Genomic DNA, 24,047 nt, shown 5'->3' with positions numbered 1-24,047 from the left:
TGTCGCACAGTCATTTGAAAAATTGTACAGTGGTTCTAAATCAAAGGAGAAAATAATAGAATATATGCTTATACCTCACATTTATCAAGTATATAATTCAAACTGTAAGAAATGGGCCTTTCCATGTGGTCATTTTATATAAGATATTCTTTCATTGAATTTAAGGAAAATGTGCTCAATTGTGATATTTAACCTTTTAACATTGACCTGTTTTCACCTGTGTCCGTTTGTTTGTTTGTTTGTTTGTTGGTTGGTTTCTCAGCAGGATTACACAAAAACTTCTGAACTGATTTCCATGAAACTTGGATGGAGGATGGGTCTCGGCCCAGAATAGACCACATTAAATTTTCTTGCAGCTCTGGATGAAGGGATGGATCCAGGACTTTTCTCTCACTTTCTTTAACATTGCGAGAAAGGGCATTTTTTGACATTTCAGTAAATTTCTCAGGGAATAATGCATGGATGTTGATGAAAAAAATCAATCGTATTTAGGTGTCTGGTATCTTTGAGTGAGTACAATTTGATGTGGATCCTAGATCTGGTGAGTTTAAATTATTTTTAAAGATAATGGATTAGGCTTGATTGAATTGACGTGACTGTTGGGTCACAGTGGAGGTATGCACTGTACTGAGTGCCATTCTGGTCTGGGTATGAAATTCCCTTTATTGGTGTATGAGGTTTTGGTCAAATCATTCAGCCCTAACACGAGACACGAATTAGGAAACAGTGTTGACAGTAAACTCGAGGAAAGTGAAAGTGTGAAATCACTCATCTAGAGAAGCATGGAAGACTTCACATGTGCTATTCTGCCGTGTCTGACTCTCCTTTTTAATGAACTCTGGCAATATGATGCTCTGGTTGATGTTTTTCTTACATTTCTTTGCATATCTACTTGTGTTTTCATCGTACAGAGCACCCAGTTCCTTAAATCACAAAAGTAAGTTGACATCTGTTGAAAAGGACTCCCGCCAAAAAGAGAACAAAAATCTGATTGACAAGAACCAAAACGAGCCGTTCGACGAGGCACTGAGAGAGGTCGCTTGATACCTTAAGGAGGCGACAAGCCGCCTCCTGTTATTTTTCCATCCAGGAAGCTTTACACGGAAACCGACCAAATTTGATTTGAGGACATTAATTCTATTTATTTGAGGGAGGAAATGAGGTGCTGAGTCAGGGGAGGAGCAGCTGGCTTAAAGCACAACAGAAACCAAACACCTCTGAGACGTCAGGCTCGCTGATCACCGCACGACACACAAAGAACGCTTTTCTCACCCCTCTGCGTGTTTATTTTGCGATTAGACATTTATTTTGTGTACTCGTGCATCTCAGGTATGGCAGGAGAGATAAAAAGAATGTGGAGGAGGTGCAGGTGGGAAGAGGGAATGTCGGGAATCACAACACAGGACCGTGACATTGCCGTGAACTTTCGCTCCACTGAATAAAGAAGGTTGGACAAGACTTCACTGTCTTTTACATCCTTTCTTTGATACCTTTTTAATTGTATCATGCTCTATTTTTATGTAGTAGATGTTCCAAATTCATATAGTCAAGTCAAAGGGCTTTACAGTATTTACAGCACCCTCTTTTCCCTGAATATATTGTAGTTTTTAGTTTTTTAAATCAAAGTTCTGCTACTGTGACACGTGACTCCCCTGCGCTCTGCCGGGCATCAATAAAGTTTATCTTACTTTATAATAACCGTTCAACTATATCAGTTCATCATTTCTTTTTTTAATCAGTCTGTTCAGATGACAAATTATCAAACTCGAAAAATCACAGTTTATAGTTCTTGGGGAGTGCTACTGCATATGTAAAAAAAAAAAAAAGTAGTATTAAGGTAGTATAAAGCCTTTTGTGGCTCCGAAGGAAGCTGCATGTAATTTGATAAATTACCCCCAGTGATGTCACTCAGTGGCTAAGTTGCATTGTGGGTAATGTGAAAATTGCGTGTGAGAAAAGACGATATCTCTGGTTCTGCTGTATTGATTCTGATCATTGGTTTAAACCGTCCATAATGAGCCCAACAGTGTTAAAGAAGTGCAATGCCAGACCCGTGGACTGCTTTTCAAAACCTGGCGCCTACATGACCCACAGCGGTAAATTGTGACAAATGATGACAGTCAAACGAGTCATTTTGCGTGAGGTCGTGTTGTATCCATTGTTTTACAGACGCTTGTTTCACACTGTTAGCATATGGGTAAAAGTCTTTCTGGTCCCAGTTCATCCTGTGACGATGTAATTACACAGTTTGGCCACTATGAAAACTTCAAGCAAGCTTCAAAGACTGGCGCTCCTCCTGGGGGCCTCCTGCTTTGGACAGAGCAAGGCTAACTTTTTCCGACAGTCTCAATGCTAAGCTAAAATTAGCCAGCTGCTGGCTGTGGCTTCATATCCAGCGTACAGTACCGATAGTTTCATCAATCTTCTCATCTAACTTTTTCTTTAATTTGCTCAACTTCTGAAAAATCAGTAACCCAGGCCTCATTCATGACGTAACCAACAATTACCTTCTTTATTTATTTTTCTGACTATTATATTCTTGATTATTCAACGGTAATCAACTAAGACAAAAACACGTGTCACGATTCCCACATGGCTCGCCTGGCAATCAGTCCAAAGCACAAAGATGTATTCTCATATACCAAACAACTAATCCTTACATTTCCGAAGCTCCATCTAACAAAGACTGGGCATAATGATGCTGTTTTACGAATCTTATCAAAACATAGAATCACTGCGTCTTCATCAAACAGTTAATGGCCACTTTCTCCACATGATATTATACATTTATTATCCATCAGGTCAGTGATGACAGGGACCAAATTAAAACCACGAGTGCTGACACACACAAGTCTTCTGTCCTGGTCGCTCATCCAGTGAACTTCCTTTAAAAAAAGTGACATTCAACATTTTCTATTGGTCCCTGGTGAGCTGACAAAAGGTTTGCTTTGATAGTTCAGGAAGCAACTGTTCGTCTAACAGTCTCCTTATCGCAACACCATGAGGTCCAACCTACTAATACATGTATATTCAGTACAGATGCAATGTGAGGACAGTAAAATAAACTGCAAATTGGGTGAGTGTGAGTGTGAGTGTAAAACAAACAATCCCCTGCTGTTTTCCTCAGGCAGACACTGGTGTTGACATCAGATGTGGGAGGATGAGCAGCCAGGCGGTGCCCGAGATCGCAGAAAGACAATATGTCAATATACATTTTCACAATGCCGTTTAGAGATCAGGAGCGCAGAGCAGCCCTGCAGGAGGACGGACAGGAGGAGCTGCTGTGCAATCACAACCTAATATCTCCATGTATAATGAAACAGCCTTTAACCATCACTTCAGCCATTATGGCCCACAGAGAGATGACACATGATACATGCAACAATAAAAAAAAAAAAAGGATTTTAGGAAGCAGAAGGCAGCTCATCAGTGACCTTTATGATTTAGCTTTAAGGCAATTTTCTCATTTGGATATTCAATGTGTTTCCTGACGCTTTAAAATCTGTGTTCTGTGTGAGTCTCCATCTCTCACATGTTGGGTAAAAAAGGTGACAATGTCAACCACGAGAGCGCGATTCATAATTCTGGGAATGTAGTCATCATGGTCTGGTGGGATTTTTCGAGGGGTGGGGCATATTCCGCTTTCAGATGGGAAACGAGGAAAAGAAAAAGAAAAAAAAGAAAAAAGAAAGAAAAAAAAAAACTTTGCAAACTTAGGCGGCAGCGGAGACAACGACGAGCTGATTTTAGCAGCAGATACGAGAGTCTGACGGAGAAGCGGGATTCATTTTGTCCCATGTTTCCCTGAGCTCTGCCTCTCTCACCCTACCCCCACTTCCACAAACACATCCAAGCTATCCCGACACGGCACGGCACGGCGCGGCACGACAGCCCCACTACTGCCCGCAAAAGTTGCTCTTCCACCATCGACTTCTCCAAATGAGTGAGCAGAGCCGTATCGACATCCTCACTGCGCTGCTACACACGCACAAATACTACGAAATAAAAAAGCAGCAGGCGGACAACATGACAGGACCGAGCGGCAGTAAAATCTCCCACCTACACACACACACGCACACACACACGCACACACACACGGCGGACCCGGCTGCTCCATTAAGCCGTATTTCCACTCCACCAAGTCTCAACTTAAATTCAGTACGTTACGCTTTTCAAGGACACTGCAGCTCACTGTCACAAGCCTCTGCTTTCTGGTCGCGACAGACGCGGGCGTGCTGCCCTGCAGGGCGAACAAGAGGGCGAGAATGAGAGAAAATCCCGAAAGCCTTTACCTTTTTGCTGTTTCTGTTGTTATAGCCGTTGTATGGGTTGATTCCTGCCCTTGGCGGTACGGAGAGCAGCATTTTTCTCGGCGCTATGTCCGGAGCGGCGAGCTCAGCCCAGGCTGCCAGCTGACGTCAGCAGCTGGGGAAGTGAGAGCCTGGAGTCCCGCTGCTTGACTGCGAGTGGTGCTGCTGCTGCGGCAGGACAGGGGCCCCCACCGCTGGCCCCCGGGCCACTTCAGGGGGCCCTCACACGGCTCCAGGGGGGGTCCACGGGAGAAGAGGGGAGGGGGGGGATTAGGTCGACTTCATTCACCGCCCACTGTTATTTCTCCCACCGGGGAAGGGGGGGGGGGGGGACGACTGTGTGGAAGAATAAGGAGGAAAGGAGCTTCTGAACACTGTGACTGAGGACAAAACCCCTGTAAAAATCAGGTTATGGTGAACCATGTCTTTTTTTTTTTGGTCTGGGGTGGGGCGGTCTTAACTCACTCCTTGACCTTACTTAACTTCAAAATCAGATCAAATCAGTTTTATTTATGTAGCCCAAAATCACAGTCACATTGCCTCAGTGGGCTTTTTACAAACTGTACAGTGAAACGATATCCTCTGTCTTTAGACCCTCGATTTGAGTGAGGAAAAACTTGCCATGTTGAGAGAAAAAAACCTTTTAACAGGGGGAAAAAAAAAAACTCAGGAAGAGCCACAGAGGAGGGATCCCTCTCCCAGGACGGGCAGACATGCAATAGATATCGCTTGTACAGAACAGAAATCACAGTTTAATCACAATCAAAGTTGCACTGACAGCATAGAGACCAATTATAATATATGTAAAGAGTGTGGATCCAGGAGATGACTGAGCAGGCCGAGGCATCGCCAAGCAGTGCCCGAGCCAACTTCACCAGAGCTAGGCGTTGTCTCTTTTAAATGCCATCTTAAAGGATAAGTTCATCCAAATATAAAAACTGTGAGTCATGATCTACTCACCTTCATGCCGATGGGAAGTCAGGTGAATTTTTGTAGTCCACGACACACATTTTTGAAGCTTCACAACAAAACAGAGTTGCAGCATTCTCCTAAATTTTTTCCTTCAAAATCTTCACTGTAGCTGCTCAGCCAAAAGAACGTGCCCCGTCTGAAGTGGGTGCACAAGCTCCATCCTGTCTTTTCACATGAATTTAGCATCTCAGGGCTCCCAAAGACTTGGATTATTCTAGACGAGCTGTATGGAGCCATTTCATCTTTTTATTTTGTTTTATTTATTTTTGTTTTTAAACAAGTCCACATCTACTTCAGTTGTCTGGGAGAATGCTGCAACACCATTTTGCTGCAAAGCTCCAGAAATGTTTTGTGGACTATGACTTGACCCGACTCTCCATCGACGTCGTGAGGCATTGATGATGATGGAATTTTTAATTTTGGGTGAACTTATCCTTTAACACAGCAAAAAAACATAAAATCTTAACAAGTATATTTATGTAATTGGTAGTCAAAGTCTAGTCTATTAAAGTAGCATTTCAATGAGATATTAAAACACTTTTCACTTTTTCCAATTGGCAGTTTTATTTTCCGTTTTACAAGCAGGCAACTTTGTGTCATTTTTTTTAGTGAAGAAATCCTTATTAGTTTTATTTGCAAGCGAGCTTCGCAGCAAAAACCCTAAACCACATCCAATACATGTATATGATAAGATATGTTTTTGGGCTATAGCTATATTTACTATAAACTATCATTCACATATTGTAATTCTTTATAGGGATAGCTTATTCAGAAATTGAATTTTTTCTTAGAACAACAAACCCAGGAATTAGTGGACATCTTTTTAAGTATATTAAAACCAGCTGAGCTTGAGGAGGATCCCATAAAAAATTCACAGTAATAAAAATTGATTGTGAACTGATTCCTAAAGGTTTAAGACAACATTTAAAGCTACAAATTTACAATTGCGTGTCATTTAACATGTTATTCTAAGTCCTCCTCTTCAGTACTGTTGAATCAGGGCAGGTCTATGGTGCTAAAATGCTGATGACAGCATTCAGACACATTATCTGTGATAAAGTCAGAGTATAAAAACTCCACCACCTTTCAGCCCAACCAGATCTATGTTTACCCTCTTTGTTTTTGCCGTTGTCCTCATCTTTGCTTGTGTAACCTTCCCGTCTGTGTTTGTTTGTATTGATTACTAAGCACTCTTTAAACCTTGTTGTAGAAATGTGCTCTACAAATAATATCCTGGTCTGCGCGGGGAATTGTGGGGAAGCGTGTGTGATTACAATTCACCTTATAAATCTATATTAATAAAAGTTCAGACAATTCATTTAATTAAAGCTGCTCTTTATTGCATATGGAGCACTTCCAAATACAAAGATGACATCACAGATCTCTGCTTTCTATTTTGACCTGTTCATGTTGTACCGTTTTATCTGTGCCATAAAACAAGATTTATGAACATTCTCCCTCATAATGCTTTAAATTCCCCTTTAATTGAATCTAATTTTGCCACGGAGCTCGCTCTAGACCGCCAATATCGACATCACAAAGTTAGTGTATAGAATCTGCTTGTCAGCGTCCTGTAGCTGAAACTCCAAGAATCCAGATATATTGTTGCCTGAGTGATGCCAGATATGATCCAAATATGATGATATCCATCGTGAGACTCTCCAATCATGAGAATCTCAGATTTCATGTTCAGAGATATCCAAGATATCCAACTGAAGCTGGAGTTCATGTCATCCCAGATACTATAGAAATTAGGTCATTTTTGGACCACATACATGACAATAAATAAGATGTATCAGGTGTCTTTGTATAATCCCTATGAAGTATATTGAGTCCATATGTGACCTGATGTGCTGCATATTAACAAAATTCAGACTGAGCATCAGAAACGGTCCTTATTCTCCAGAAAATTTTCTGAGATATCTGTTCATAACATTTCTGGATTCTGCCCTTTTTCGAGCAAATTGCTGCAAAGAAAGATATCACACATAACGTCTCTAAAATGAATGTCAATGAGAGAGCACCTTAACATAATTGAAAAGATGAGATTAGTGTCCCAGACTTACTCAACCTTTATAATCTTCACACTGGCTCGGAGAGGAAAAATAGCATCATTATGTCATCATTAAGGTTCTCCCTAACCATGACCACTTCTTCTTCTGTCATTACCTCATCAGTACCTTTAAAATGAAACTATAGCAAGCAGCAAAAACACATCGAGCTCAATATTTTGTGTTCAGAGAGATGTCTTTAAGTATTCAGCCATTTTGGTCATGTGTGGAGAAAGCATTGTGGAGTTTAGGTCAACTTCTTGTTTGCGTCATGGCTGCCAACCATGTGACGGGCCAACTGGCCTGCAGATGACACAGCTGGTTAACATCTGTGATGTCTGTAATCACAGCCTATATTTTCAGTTTCTGTCTGTTGAAAAGCTAAATACTCTTCAATTCTATAGTTGTTAACAGTGTTGTAAGAAGTCATATTTCGGCAAAAGTAAATATATTGTATTAAGATATTACTCTGGTAAAAATGAGAGTCACCCTTAAGAATAGTACTTGAGTGAAAGTCAAAGTAAAGTATCTGATACTGAATGTACTTAAGTATCAAAACTACATGCAAAAGTTAATGTACTAACCAGCTTGGCCATAGCCAGTTTGTACCTCAAGAGGTAATAGTAAACAACAACAACACTTCCCTGGTACTCTGAGCTCCCAGTCCAGGCAGAGTCAGCTAATACGACTGCTGGCTGCATGGTTAGCTTACTAGCTAATAGCAGCTACAGTTACCAGCAGTTAGCGGTCTGTCTGGTGATATTCTGCCCCCTATTTGTTTGGAGCATGAATTTGACGTGTGGCCAATCTTACATACTGCACCTTTAATGTAAATAAACGTCTGTTGCTTGGATTTGGTGTCCAATTTTCTCTGAGATTTCGCCTCATCCTACCTAATGCAGTGGAGTAGCTGCTAATAAAAAGTCAAACATATAATTTGGTTTGGGTCTTACGCTCTTACGATCCAACTTGCCGCTCTCCTTCCATTCAAGACATTATTTCCTTCATTAGCTGGATGTGAATAATTATGCAGCGCAACACTGATGCAAGCAGTCTCATGCAAGAGACATAAAATCGGACAGAGTGAAAACACTTTGGGTTTAGGGTTTAGTCAAAGGGAAACCATCAGCGAAGCACAGCCTGTTACACAGATAAAGTCTTGTAAATGGTCTAAAATAAACATCTGCATGATCCAGTGATGTCGACTGGTCATGGTGTAATGCAGCAGGACCGCTGCATCTGGTGCCCACACTGACGCTGCCCTGCAGTTTCCTCTGAAGGTCACAGACGAAGGCTGTTAAATAGCAGACACACACACACACACACACACACACACACACACGGTACTAAACCTAAACATTTGCCAGCAGAGTGTGAATGAGCGGTGTCCTGAAGCTACCTCTCACATCTTATCCACGCTTGCCTGGTCGGGGACTCTGGCTTCTTATCTTCTTCTGCTATATTTAAATGCCTTTTCACTTTCTCCTGTTGCCAGTGATTGGCTGGGAGATGAGTCCCAACACAGATGGCAGCTGAAACCTGATGCCTGAAATGCAGTGGCATTCAAAATAATCACCACTGGTTACACTACAAAGCAATGGGTATTAAACACACCATGAAGCACTTCTGCTACTCTATATATCTGGGGGTAACTAGAATTATGCAACCTGCAAGTCATATGCTCGACTTATATGTGGCATGGACTGCTCGAAATGTAATTACCTCAGCCAAGGAGGTTATGTTTACGCCCCTGTACATTGGTTGGTTGCTTTGTCAGCAGGATAACAAAAAAAACTACTAAACAGATTTCCTTGGAAACTTGGACGGAGGGTGGGTCTCCACCCAGAATAGACCTCATTAACTATTGGTGCGGATCTGGATAAAGGGACGGATCCAGGAATTTTTTCTCACTTTCTTTAAAGGTGACCTGTGTAATTTTGGGGAAAACATTGTAATCAGAAGAGAAGGATCTTCGGTGACTGATTTTTTATGCCTAAACAATTTTTTTTCTACTTTCTTTATATTTGCCAGACTCTTCAAACAGTGTACTGGGGACCTTATTTTCCTCTGAGATCAGCTTGTTTATTCAATTATGTAATATTAAAATTCTGAGTTTAAATTTCTACTCCAAACTACATAGGGCCCCTTCCACATTACGAGATAGGCTGGTAGTAACCTTTAGTGAAGGTCCAAAAAAAAAATTCATATCTTGCTGATTTAAATAGGTTTTATTTGATATTGGATGAGGCCTGATTGAATTAAAGGGGAATTCTAATTTTATTATGTTACATACTAGTGCAGTATGTAAAAGTCCTGTAAGAAAAAGCCTGGATCATCCTTTTTTTGGCTTGCACACAAGGGAGCACCAACATGCTACAAGTTAAAAGGTGACGCCAAATGCGACTTTTGTATAAGCAAGGAGACTGTTGAGACGGATGACCACAGTCTCACAGTCCACTTTGATGTCTCTGCAGCTGGTGAGCAGAACGGGCTTTTCCACAGAATGTGTTGTTCAAATGGAGCTGAGCTGGACAGCCTTGCCAATCCTCGAAACTAAAGTTTGCCTGAAGCTAAAAACAAATGCAAACGAACGGTTTATAATGTAGAAGATTAATGAGTCCTGCAAAAAGTAACACTGAACATCATCCGTCCAGATTTCTTCAAAGAAATACAGGCTATAATTTAGGGTAAAAAGTTCATTTCTCTGGCTCAGTTATTAGCTTTCATAAAAGATCTACTCCAGTTGCAGAATTACCCAAATTTACCCAAATCTTTCTTCTCAGACTGCTCATTTAGTTCAGAGCACTGCAAGCCCTCTCTACGGGCCGTAAAACAACAAACACAGCGGTGTGAACAGTATTTCTGCGAATTAGCTGCAGACACGTTGTGTTGGTGTCTGTTTCATTCAGTGCGGCAGCCTGTCTGTGGGCTGTTCCTCTGTCTGCGTCTAGGAGCACACCAGTGACATTGTTGCACTCAGCAGAACCTCAGTCTGGCACAAGCAGCCACTTTGACGACACGAACATTGTTTGGACGTCAACAGGCTCGTTGCTACGTAACCCAGCCCCCGCCATCCCAAGTGTTCTGGCCTTATTACCTCGAGGGTAAAGAAAGCAGCGTGTTTGTTAGTGTGTTTGTGCGAGTATGTGCCTATACGTGCTTGTAAATGTGTGTGTGTAAGTTGCTGAGCTGCCTAATGGTGTGTATTGGGGATAGAAGAGATGGTGCACCGCCTGATTTTTTTCTGTTTAATTTATTACCACCTCGATGTAGGAGTGAGGCCGAAACATTCTAGCGTTTTGAAACACAGGTCAAAGATCATTCCATAAAACAGACAGTTTTTTACAGTTAAGCTCCGGTTCTGTGGTGAAACATTTCTTCTATTTTTTGTTTTTGTATGTATCAAAAACTACATCTGAAACAAAAGTTCATCTTTATTTAAAACTTCAGGATAAAAATACAACAAAGCAACTACAACTACCACCCATATACAATCTATTTAAGGACAACAGCACATGTTGAGGAAATACCACCCTTCCACCCTTTGCCTGCATTAACAACCAGCACACCCACCCACACAGACACACACAACAGCATCAATGCTGTGGGGGTGAACCTCTGTCATCAAAGTGAGCTGTTGTTTGGGAGGAAGGGGAGCCTGTGTGGAGGAAAGTGGATGTGAATGGCGTGGAAAGGTTCAGGGAGTTCATGTGCGAGTGAGGGGCTCGGTCATTGAGACCGTCAGTGTGGGGTTCAAGGTCAGACTCGCTAACAGAGGGAGAAAGACAACAAACGGGGGTTGAACACACACACACAGGCAGGCAAATGGAAGGAAAAGGGAAAGGTTCAGATTTAAAACATAACATTTAAAAAGTTGTGTACCAAAGGCAGCACACGTTAGTTCAGGTTGAAAGTATAAAAAAAACACTTTTACTCAATTTAATTTGTGTTTATCCCTGATAGATATCATCAGACATAAGCTATTCACCCGGCAACAATAGTTTGAATTTACCCGAGTGGTAAGTGTTAGTGAAATAATAAGGTGAATTTCAAATTAAACTCTTGACAATAAAACGCACACACTGAACTCATAAAAAGTACACTTGTAATTGTGCTTGTGCTCAACAGGGGCAGGATATTTTGGTGTATTTCCATCCTTGTGTTGTAGTAAAACTTAGAAACACTAAAGTTATGTGTATTGGACAGCACAAACAAACAGATGGATGTGTGCTTGCCTCACGTGAGAGAAGTTACTTTTACACGTCCGCTGAACAGACCACACACACACACACACATCCTCACACGCCAGACAATCAGTCAGGCATTCCCTGCGGTGGGAATGTGTTTCTGACGGAGAGTGTGAAAGAGGAAGTTTTGGTGAGGAAGGCTTGAGGGGAATGCATAAAAAAAGAAAACAAATAAATGTCAGCATGTGTATGTATTCCATTATAATCTTGCTAATGATAAGAACGTGCTGTGTTTCGAGTGAGATATAAATGTATGTCCTCTCAGCGACAGTTATACCTTATTTCCGTGCATTTAGCAAAGTAGGTAAACTTATGTAAGGATATCAACCTCCATCCTATTCTTCTTTTGTCTTCTTTTTATCGCCGCTCCAATACAAGCCAAACAAAAGCAGTTTGGTTGAGGTTTGGGGGCCCTTGGCAAAGACAAGCATCGGACCCCTGACTGCCAAAACCCCTCCACCTTTAACCCTTTAATCCATCCTTGGCATACGCTACCTTTAAATTAGGGCTGAACCTACAGAGCCTACTTTTATAAAGTTTATTGCAACACAATCAACAAGCACAAGCATCATGAGTTGATTTTATGTTTGGAAAGTGCTTATTTATGCATGGAAAACATAACATAATATACCCTTGTGAAAAATGGCCATTTATTTCAACATACGCTGTTGTTTTGGGGAAGAAATGTAATTCAAACGTAATTCAGTAATTTTCAATAGACGAACGGTTATCACAGGACAACACAATTTCATACTGTTTCACTTTGTTTATATTCGCAGGACCCTTCTAAGAAGCCACCTTTCTTGCTTCAAGCAGCGTTCTGGGAACCTTATTTCCCTCTGAGGACAGCCTTTTAATTAAGTTAAGGAAATACTGTACACCAAATAAATATTTGAGTTTGTATTATTACGTTATTAATCATTATTAATATTGTAAACTGTTTGAAGCTAGAAAGGTGGCAGGGTCCGCCAAATACAAACAAAGTAAAACAGTATGAAATTGTGTTGTCCTTTAAGGTCAGTTCGTTTATTCAGTCATGAAAACAAAGAGAGTTTATTTATTTAGTTTGGTGAGGCATTAAAGATCTTTCTCTTTCTCTTCTGATTAAAATCCCTTCCCCAAAACTAATTAGTGCACATTTAAAGTGATGTTGATCAATGTGGGCTCTCTCTGAATAACTATTAAGACTTATAGGACTATTACCAACCTGATGCAGTTTCTCTGTTCTTTTTTCTTTATCTTTCTATCTATAAGGGTTCTCCCTTTGAAAGAACATCCCGTGGAAGGTTCCTCTATATAAAAAAAACTTTTTTTCTACCAGTCACTCTTGTTTGATTCAAGTTCAAGCAAGAGCATTCAACATGTTAAACGCACCCATCCCAGGCTATGGTTAACAGGTTGTAACAGTGTTTTTGTAATAAAAGGTGCACAAATTCTGACACAACATCAGAACATCACAATTCTCATGAAGTTCTGCTGAACCTGATGAAAGGAAAAACTCCTCTTTCCTCAGAATTTTTTGTTAGTCTTTTATCTTCTCTTTTTTGTTAATTAGTTTTCAAGAATTTCTTGAGTGGGCTATTTACTCTGCGTTCCAGCTGGAAGTAATCTGAGCAACAGATTTTGAGTGTAAAGAGGCAGAAGGAAAGCCTGGTGATGGAGTGGGAGGGAAGGAAAGACGGGGATGAGGGCAGGGGGAAGGGGAGAGAGAGCGAGGCGGATGGGGGAAGGGCTGTTTGTGCATGCCTCAAATTCCTTAGGTGTTATCAGCATTGCCTGCTCCATAATTGTTCCTTTCGAGGAAGAAAAAAAAGTACAAAGACTGTACAACATTGTCAAAGTAAAGGGGAGGGGTTGAGATCTTTAAGATCTGATAGCGCCATGTTTGACTTTGTTATTCTTATATTGTTGAAGATTAAAATCCAATGATATATAAATGATGACATGATAAACAAATCCATTTTATTTATAGAGCCCAAAATCACAATCATGCCTCTGGGCTTCACAATCTGTACAGTGAGCGACATCCTCTGTCCTTAGTCCCTCAATTCGAGTGAGGAAAAAATAGCTATATTGAGAAAAAAGTAACTTTTAACAGTTGTGTTTTTTTCCGCTTAATAACGCATTGTTATTGAAACAAATGGTTAAGATTTTAATCACACCATGCCTCTTGAGTTGGTCAAGGCTATCTTTTATTTTGATGATATAAATGATATAGTTGCTGTTTTGAAAAGCCTCTAAAACTAAAAAATAATGTATTTATATTTTTCTATTTTCAGCTTCTTGTGGTTGGACAAAGACTTGCAAAAATGTATTTAGTCTTTCATCTTTGGAAATTGACTTGTCTTTGTTGAACTAAAAGCCAATGCCTTGCTCTGCCTCCGTCACGTGTTGTTTTCATTTATTCTGCTTTTAGACTTCTTCTAGTTTGTCCTTGACATCCATAATGTGTCAAACCACCCAAGACCGCCCAGACATTTTGTTAATTTTCTCAAATGCCGTTAAAGAGGCTTTCGTGCTTGGCCAAAATGAGCAGTTTCCTGTGTGGCTCCATCAGAACGAGCAGATGAAACAAGAGGAATGATAAAGTAATTACTCGAAATGCCTTTTTTTTTTCGTTTTTGTTACAAAATGGCTGCAATATGAAGTACTCGTACTGTTTTCTTACTGAATGGAGACACTGCATTGGTGGGTCACACACACACACACACACACACACACACACACACACACACACACACACAGGATGTGATTCTGGGAACTTTGATTGATGAGGTAATCCATCTGGCTCTGAAGCGAGGGAGGGGAGGACGAGAGCACCGGCGAAGGGAGGGAGGAAGGGAGTGTGGAAGATGAGTGATGATGTAGGTCCAAATCATGATACAGTTTAGAGATTTATGGGCAGATCTGAGTGTGTGTACAAAGGTGAGTTTTATCTCTGCTTAGCTGAAAATACCAGGTATTGATATTAATCCTTTAAACCGTGCCCACTTGAAAGGTTGGATTATTACAAACATCACATCTCTTAACAGTAACGCAGTGTGAGAACCACCAGCACTGACCTGTTTCTTCTCTTTGGACGTCCAACCTGGCTTCCATCACCGCCGCAGTGAACTGGGCGGTGGTGCATCATGGGCCCTAGCCGTGGATGAAAGAATGACGCATGAAATACTTGCTCCAGTCATGACACAAACCAGATGAATGGTGTTTTCACTTACTCCGACAATAAAAATTGCCCTGGAAAGAGAAACTTCACCAGCGGAGCAGGAGAGGTCTTTTAGCGGGAGACCGATGACGGGCGGTTCTCTGATATTTAAGACTGATGGGTTTCCATCCTCTGAGGTGAAAATCAATCTCAGAAGGAGAGGAGTAACTCAGTCGGTGTCAATCTTTTCAGAGAGATTTATAAAGAGGAAGTGAGAGACGCTGTCCTGTAGCATAATGTTGATACATTGATACCTTACTTTAAAGGTATATTATGCAGGGATGGTTGGTTACTGTTTATAAACACAACATTTAAACTTGGCCCCTCCTCTCAGGCTCAGCACCCCTGCCCCTGAGAGAGATCCGTTTTGTATGAGCCAGATAAATCCTGCATAGCATACCTTTAAAACTTGATGTGCTGTCTTGCTACATTTGGGGGATTACCATTCGACTGACGAGGAGCACAATGCCAAAATTGTTCAGATTTGGACTTTAATGATCATGATACTATAATGTGAAGGCTGTCTGATGAAATTAGAAATATCAAACAAGGCAGGGCAATTGAGCTATAATGACTTGTTTGGCAACCGAGACAGTAATCCTGACAAAGAGAGTGAATTTTGTCCCTCAAAACTACAGCGTAACACATGAGTCATTCAACAGATACAGTATGATGTTACAACATGACGCTGCACAGGCCCAGATCAATATACAAGAGGTACAGCTGGAGATGAAAATTGCCCTGAGATGGATGAGGTGGGGCATTAATGCTGCGCAAAATGTCAGAAGAATAAAAGATGTGTATATACAGTATCAGTGAGTCACTTTCTAATGACTGCAGGGTCAAATATCAGTGTGAGCCATCAGAGCAGATCACTCTCCCCATGTCTCTCTCTCTCTCTCTCTCACACACACACACACACACACACACACACACACACGTAACGTAATAGTAAAAAGTGAGGGAAAAAGAGGAGGTAAAAAAAAAGAGTAATTGCAACCCTGGGTGGTGAATCCCAGGCTGGTGTGCAGCCCATAAGATGGCCACAGATGATAGACGTCAACAGTCCTTTGACATCCTCATTATGAGATTATCACCTGATAGAGAATTTTAATGAGACATGAGCGGAAAGCGGTCGAAGACTCTGCATATAATGAGATCAATTTGTCCATTTTCATTGCTTCACTTTCTCTCATTCATTGTTTTACACATTTTTTAAGCAAAGATATTCTGTGTCTGAAAATATGTAAAACTGAGAATTTAGATTAGCTTGCACAAGACTGAGGTCTGACCTTTGAAAATTAGATTAAAATGAAAGTGATGTTTGTAAAGGGCCCACTATCTCCATCAGGGTGTCTGTCATCTGTGTTATGCTTCCATCTGCTGGTAGATTGTGTTAAACACTGCTCCATGCCTGACACAGACCAACATTTCCCCTTCAATGAGCCAAAGAAATGTTGAAGTTGCAGTGTGTTACTGAGTGGTCCCGGGCTCAGTGATGTGTTCTGTGTATTCACACAGTCAAGTAGCTTGGTTGGCAGAGCGTGCGCTCCATGTACAGTGGCCCAGCGGTCAAATCTGATCTGTGGCCCTTTGCTGCATGTCATTCCCCCGTCTCTCACCCTGTTTCCTGTCACTCTTCACATGCACCCTGATAGTCATTCTGTGACCCCTTAGATTCATTCATTAATCCCCTCTGGGTTCTGTTGGCTCCAATGTCAGGAATCATGCAACAGACTCAAGATAAGCATTGGAGTTATGAACCTTTATAGAGATAAAACAACAAGGATTGCAGACACTGACATTGAACACTGGGGCAGAATGAAGTGTGGGACAAACAAACAAACGTTAATTCATCCAGATGCATTTCATTTACATCTTAATTGCAAGTAATCCCTCTCATTCACTGTCTGTGACCTCTCTCTCTTCTTCCTTTTTGGCCCAACTACCCTGATAAATGCTCAAAATGCAAACATGTGGGATGGCTGAATATATGCCAAATGTGATGAAAATCGGACATTACATGTCAGTCCTGTGACTATAATGAAAGTAGCATAACCAAATAAAATGCTAACATTTTGACCTTACTGATTATTCAGCTTTCAAATTGTCTTCGTGCTGTTCAGTGTTTTAATCCTTCATGATACTAAATTTGAAGGTTGTCTGCTGAAATTAAAAATATCAGACAAGGCAGGGCCATCGGGCTGTAAGGACTTGTTTGGCAACCGAGACAGTAATGCTGACAAAGAGAGTGAATTTTGTATCTCAAAACTACCTTGATAAATGCTCAAAATGCCACAGTTTGCAGTCAAAATATGCCAAATGTGATGAAAATCAAGCATTAAACTCATCAGTCCTGTGACAAAAGCAAGTAACATAATCAAATCCTCACTCAATGGTTGAAATGCTCTGAAAACAAAGATAAAAAGAAACTAAAAAAGTAATGTTTAGACTTTTTTTGCTCTTACAAAATACCAAAGAAAAATGGTGCCACACTGCTTCGAGCTGACCACAGAATTGTGTAAAACGTGTCTGCGTGCATTACACATGTGCATGCCTGTGGCTGTTTGAGGATGTCTAAGAAGTTCAAGGTTTTTTTGTGCATTTATTTTGAAAGTCTTTGTAGTTGTGTCTTTCCCTTTCCCTCCACTGAATGTCTGTTTTTAGTTAAGTTTGGATTGCGCAAAAGCCTTTGGTATGAGGATATTTTTGGATTGAAACTCAACATTTCATAGGTTCAAGTCAGTATGGTGTGACTGCCACGATGTAAGTCAGACTAAAACTAAAATAAGCACCTCAAGCCTTGCCAAACACCTCAGTGCAAACATTAAAGGATGAAGAGTGGATTGGGAAAATAACTGAAATCCTGGTAGAATTAACGCAGATCAAAGTTTGTTTAAAGTGGTGTCTCGTCTGCCTCGTTAAGCGCTACAGACTCATCTGGGAAAATGAAAGCGTTTTATCAAAAGAGTAGTTTCTCCTCAAGTTCCCTGCAAAGCGTGAGCTCAATTAATATAATGGTGGTAAGATTGTTGAGATTATTTTCTCAACACAGCTCTTTTCAGTGTTTTGCTGGATATTATGGGCCAACTAATTTTTCTCTTGTATTTTATATTTTAAAAAAAAAGAAAAAGAAAAGAAAAGAAAACTGTAAAAATAAAAAAATCTCTGACACAAAGGACCTATTGTTCTTTGAAATGTAACACTGGCACTGTAGACCCACTGGATGTCAGTGCTGTGCAACATTTCAAAGACAGGTCCTGGTGAGTGTGGTGGTCACTGTATACAGTAAACCAGTGTTGGTATTAACACTCTGAACTGATGGATGAATAATATGAATATCAATTCTGCATGATGTATGTACATGCGCTCCTGTCTGTGCCGGATAATCTGCCAAAAAATACATTTGATTTGTCTTTTCTTGAACATATTAAAGATGTAAAATTGATTGATGAGTTTGACTTGATTAAATTTGATTTGATTATAATCTCTATTAAGTAAAATTACTGAGAAGACTCCAGACCCACCACCATGTTGCCTCCAGTTCAGATTGGTTGTTCAAGATGTTTCCTGGGCGTATTTTACACTGAAATAGCAAATTACCAATGTATGTGAAGACTGAAAGATCTATGTCGCTCACCAGTTGTGGTATGCACAAATGAGTCCTGTAACTCGGAGTCATAAACCAAACTGGAATCGCAAGATGTGAAAAAAAATCTAAAAAGTCTTCCAATAAACTTTGACACCACCACCATTAACAGAGCCTTGAATTACTTGATACTCGTCTGAGTAGGCCAGTGTTGAAAGGTTGAAGTTCAGTCACACCTGATCCGTTTTTGAGTGAATGGTTTTAGCTTAACGACGGGATTGTTTCAAGTGTCCTTGTCTTGTTGATAGAGAGGGATGCAGAGATAAGACAAAGTGCTGGGAGGATGTGAGCTTGCATAATTTGTGTAATGTTATTTTACTTGGACTGGATAAATGCCTTTCTTTTTGAATGCCATTTGTTTTGTTTTGAAAATGGCTCAAATCTCATTTCCTGTGTGATTGCATAGTACAGTTTTTTGGCATCTCTCTAAAAAAGTTATGGAATACAAGTCAGTTTGGAAAAGTAAACACATTGAATTAAGCATTCACTTTTTATGTAACAGTGTATTGATTTGAATATACTCTCACTGTGTTGGTAATTTTTCATGTTTATGAAAACACATCTTTAGGCTAGGAATTTTGACATGACTTAAGAGAAGAAAACTGACAAACTCAAAACAATAAAAAGGATATCTCATTTATGCATGTATTCTATCTCAGAATAATTTAAAACAGTCTTTTCTGAGATGTCTGCTGTCTGAAGTGTCTGCTGTTTGTGATAACTACTAGCAGTATGTAATCCTGGCCTTTTCTTTCAAGATGTTTGCAAAGGTTTAATTATAAGTTACAGGGGCCCTTATGTATACAATACAATCCCACTTCAGCTGTATGTGTCAACAAACAATATATGTGGAATGACATCATTTTGTTGGATGAGGATCCAACAATGTTGTACATTGAGATCCATGGTTACATCATTACATGTATGGGATGGGATTTCACTTTAACACTGTAAGGTATATTGAGCTATAATCAAAGCTATTACATTAATCAAAGCATTTTATGATTTCCCTTTTATAACTATAACTTTACATGTGTCTCTGCACATAATGCCACGTCTTTCAGAACTATCAGTTCTATTTCTGATGTACACCTATGAACATCAGAAGATTTCAGACCATTCTAGTCCCAAAGATTTTCTTTATTGGAATAGGTTCAGCTCTGCAGGGTGCTCTTCAATGAAATAAAATGTATCTGTGGACTTTTCTGTTCCTCTAATCATCCAAGAATTGCCTTAAGTTAAACCCGTTATACCAGTTTCTACTCTTTGCACACAAATGACCACATGTCATCATTTACCGAAGTGGACTTTCATCTCTACCTGCCCTGCAGCAACAAACACGTTGTACATGCTAAGTGATGATGAATCCAAAATATCACTGGGAGCCTGGAGTGTCTGGAGACTCCTGCCAGGAATCTTAACAGTGGACCGCTGCAGTGATAGTAGTGGTTCATGGTGAAGCTCCTGTTTGTGAAAATGTTAAAATATTTCTGGCATCTTTTATGGGAGATTGTTCAGTGGGGTTCAGAAAAGCTCATACTTTTACCAGGATCTGTGACCAATTTGGAGAACTGTTCAGCAATGGGTATGTGAATAATGGGATTCAATGTTTGATCTATTGTTATGTACAAACTAGAAAGCCCAGTCTTTGAGCTGTTCAGTTGGAAGGATCTACTCTTATTTCCTCAAAGCTGATGTCTGATCTGACTGACACGGGGTTTGTCAGTTAAAAATGTACAATTAGATATCATCGGCATAGCGGTAGTAAAAGAATCCATAAACTGTCATGTCATTGTTCAAGAAACTAGAGAGGGTGTGATGTCTCCAATGTCAAATTAGAATAATGAGGGAAAAGCTACCTTCGCTGCTGTGTTTTACATTCCTGGCCAGGGGTTTCTCATCACAATACGATAGGGTACAATACGATCAATAAAACTTTATTGTCATTTTGCATCCTTACACAGTTCCTTTATAGCAATTTACACACAGGTTAAACAAACAGTTACACATATGATGCATATTCATAGACATACAAAGCACATCAAACAGTCATGGCCATATAACAAATCACATAATATCCTCAGAAATAGGTCTTGGTTAGCAGCAAAAAACTGTTTTTGGTTTAACAACACAAGAGACTGATGTATAAAATAGTTCTTCAGCCTTTTGGTTTAAATGCTGTGGATGGGACATAAATCCATGGATGGCACCTCCTGGTGTTAAATTTGTGGTAGTTGTATCGCTGTTTCAAGTTTCAAGTTTCAAGTATAAATTTGTCATGTAGCTACATATCTGTACATATTGTGGCATGAAATGCTTTGTTGCACCCTCCAGTCTTGTGTTTGATCATGTGTATCAAAAATACAAGAGAAAAGCAAAGAAAATATATAAACAACAAAAGATTAGATCATTATGCAAATATTAAATATGGTGTAAATATTACAGGGCTGACTTGATCATATACTAGATTGAAAAACAAACAACATGCAGTGTTCGTGATTTGGAGGCCAGTGATCATCAGCATCTGCACATCTTCACAACATCTGCACGGATGATGCAGGATCTGGAAAAGCCGTGTGAAGCTCTTGCTTGTTATGTCCTCAATGAAGCTCCTTGCTGGTAGGAGAAAAGAAACGGGTGACACCATGTGTCATGGAGGCAGCTCATGGCTGTCTACTCCGAAATCATGTCAATTTTGTCTTGTGTTTCTTTCTGATTATCTGACCTACTGTACAAACAGAAGCAATGATATGGATAAAGTCAGTATGGTGTCCTCATGGGTTAACAGAGCTCACCTAATGTGGCCTTTTTTGCCATGATCTGAAAGACACGACTGGCTTTGGTTATCAATATACCAACATTAATTAACATGCTGTTCACCAGTTTTTTGGTACTTCTGAAACTTGGGGCAGGGTTTTCTGATGATGAAATGTTGAATCCTTTGAGGACATTTTATCTCATTTGGGGAGGAGGCATACATTCAGACAATTCACACATTCGGTCCTCTGAAGGCCACATGAAGGCTGCATCCTTGGAAGGAGACAGTCCGTGAAGCAGGAGCCTCATCAATCCAGTTGCTGCTTCCCATTATAGAGACGATTAAGAATTCATAAGTCATTTAAGGTAAATGGATCCAAAACTAGCTACAATATTATCACCAAATGGAAAAGTAAATGGGGAACCAGGTGGTTAGACTAAACGAAATGCATATTGCATTAAGTGTGTGGCCTCTATTTTTCATTTTAAAATGATGTTGTTAAATTAGTTTTGAACACAGGAAATGATTTCTCTATTCTAGTTGTATACTTAAATTGATTTTGTGAATTTCACTTTTGGGGAAAATTACGGTGTTATGTTATCTTGATTAAATGATTCCACTGTATCAATTAAAACGTGTTCATTGTTTTCCATGCTTGTTTTGATTTTATTACTCAAATCAACCCTAAAATGCATCAGTTTTTTTACAGACCGATTCGTTCATAATTATCTTTCATTAAAGCTTTTCTTTATTGACCAATCTGGTGAGTAACTTTATAATTCGATTAATTGATTCTTTTCATTTGTAAAGTGCTTTAATTATTTCTCCTTTCTAATGTCTAATTAAAAACTGATTACAATTTGCTCTATAACCATTTCCCAGGCTCCGGAGGTCCATCTCACTTAACTTTAGAAAAGATCCAGCAGAGGCTAATTACTAATTTGGGGAGAAGGATTGTTAATTCCTGGGGTGCAGACATGTTTATGTGATATGATAGCCCTATGAAAACTCCAAATAATGGACAAATCATATACAATACTTTGAGCAAAGTCAGTTTGATTATGTATTATTTGGTGCTATCATATTCATCATTATTTTTGCTGTTGTTGTTGTTTCGGTACTAATATTACCAGGGTTGCAGCAGTATCCCAGTTTTAAGCATTCCTTGGTATGAACTTTGCTTATCTAAGGTGTTGAATTCTACTGTGTGTTATTTCCAGTGATGAAATGTCACTAAATATATTTACTCAAATTCTTGCTTGAGTATTTCCATTTTCTGCTAATTTACACTTTTACTTATACTATTTTGGAGGCAAATATTGTTCTTTTGTACTATAATTATAGCAACTCCTTTGCATATTACATGCTGAATCAGAGCCAAAGTCGCACATTTTAAAATTAATTTATTTTATCAGCAATCAGATAAAACAAACAAACAAAAAACAAACCAAATAAAATAATAATAAAACAAAAACAAAACAAAAAAATCAGATCCTATGTAATTGGTCATCCAATAGCATACAGTATATACTGTACATGTAAATATATAGTATGTATAAGTTACATACATGTATAATTACTTCTACTAATACTACTTACTTTTGCTTCTATTACTTAAGTACATTAAATGACAGATACTTTTGAATGTCAGATTCTCTATTCTTATGGGATTTATATATCTTATATCTTATATGTATGTATGTATGACTGTATGTATCTAAATCATATACTGTATATAACATTTTGTGAAACTATAGATTATATTATATTATAATTTTGTGAAATTATAAGAGGCTAAAGCACAAAAATACCATGAATATCTCATACCATTGCAGGCCACAATGAGCATCAGCACAACAAAGTTGCAAAGTATTTGCAAGTGAAACAAAGAGACAACAATGACTGGGAAAGAGAAATAAATACATACATGCGCACTAAATACTTAAAGTGGGACTGAGGCACAGTCCGGATCACTGTTGCAGTAAGTTTGTTGTGATGTGATGGAGGTGGGTGGCTGGATGCTCTGATGGTTGGATGTTGGGGTCGGGGTGCTGGAGTGAGAGAGGGGAGGGCCGGCAGAGCTCCTGCTGCTGCGACGTCACTCAGCCTGCTGACTGACTGAGCTCCAGGCTTCAGGCTCAATCTGTGGCCAGCAGCAGCAGCAGAGGCAGCAGCGGCAGCAGAGGTGGTGGTGGAGGAGAGGAACATTTGATCCACTTCTTTTATTCCCTCCTGCGGCTTCTCTCTCCACCGGGGCAGGCGGAACAAAAGACGGACAACTGCATGATTAGAGGCGCCAGCTCCCCCCTCATCTCGACTGCAAACCAAGGCTAGCTTGATGCTCAGTTCAGCCTGCTAGCCTTTGTGGCAGGGCTGTCCATGCATCCAAGGAGCCCCTGAGCAAACCCTGGGCTGGGAGAAGCCTCGGCTTTTTTTTCCATTAATTTTTTTATTTTTATTTTTTTTTTTGCCTTGAAAAATAATTCTCCGAGTGGGCAGACAGACAGCAGCATCCCTGTCAGCTTCACTGCGCAGCCCTGAACGCGGCTCTCCAGTGAGGAGCATCATCGCCCGGGCACGGTGGTTACACGTCGTCGCCTGTCTGCAACCTCCAGCTGGACAGGACCAAAGGGGCGATTGATGACTAATAATCTATCAAGATAGGCTACAATGTTGCGCACCACGGCCAACATGTTGGCGACAGGATTGCTTTTCTTGGGATTGTTGCACAGTTTCAAAGTAATCGCTCCCGGGAGGGCTATTGATGGTAAGCTTGAATCTTGTATATATATATTTAAACAAAACAACTACATGAGTGTGTTCACACAGCATTTGTTGTATGGTCTGCCTGCGTG

General features: G+C 40.0%; 2 protein-coding genes across 3 annotated transcripts in view; one reads left to right on the top strand and one right to left on the bottom strand.

The window, feature by feature from the left end:
* Nucleotides 1-4,412, bottom strand: part of LOC140997794 (RNA-binding motif, single-stranded-interacting protein 2-like) — a 32,451-nt gene extending 28,039 nt beyond the window's left edge. For both annotated transcript variants that reach the window (XM_073467826.1, XM_073467827.1), the window contains exon 1: nucleotides 4,293-4,412. In XM_073467826.1, the coding sequence (XP_073323927.1) occupies nucleotides 4,293-4,364 (72 nt within the window). In that variant the 5' untranslated portion in view covers nucleotides 4,365-4,412. The remainder of the gene's footprint in view (nucleotides 1-4,292) is intronic.
* Nucleotides 4,413-23,501: 19,089 nt separating this feature from the next.
* The window catches only part of LOC140998909 (low-density lipoprotein receptor-related protein 1-like), a 101,090-nt gene continuing 100,544 nt past the window's right edge, over nucleotides 23,502-24,047 (top strand). Inside the window, exon 1 of the mRNA XM_073469326.1 lies at nucleotides 23,502-23,959. Coding sequence (XP_073325427.1) covers nucleotides 23,863-23,959 — 97 coding nt within the window. The 5' untranslated portion in view covers nucleotides 23,502-23,862. The remainder of the gene's footprint in view (nucleotides 23,960-24,047) is intronic.

This window comes from Pagrus major, chromosome 6, assembly GCF_040436345.1.
Source record: "Pagrus major chromosome 6, Pma_NU_1.0".
Lineage (NCBI taxonomy): Eukaryota > Metazoa > Chordata > Actinopteri > Spariformes > Sparidae > Pagrus > Pagrus major.
The sequence above is the reverse complement of the archived record's forward strand: the minus strand, read 5'-3'. Positions and strand labels throughout refer to the sequence as shown.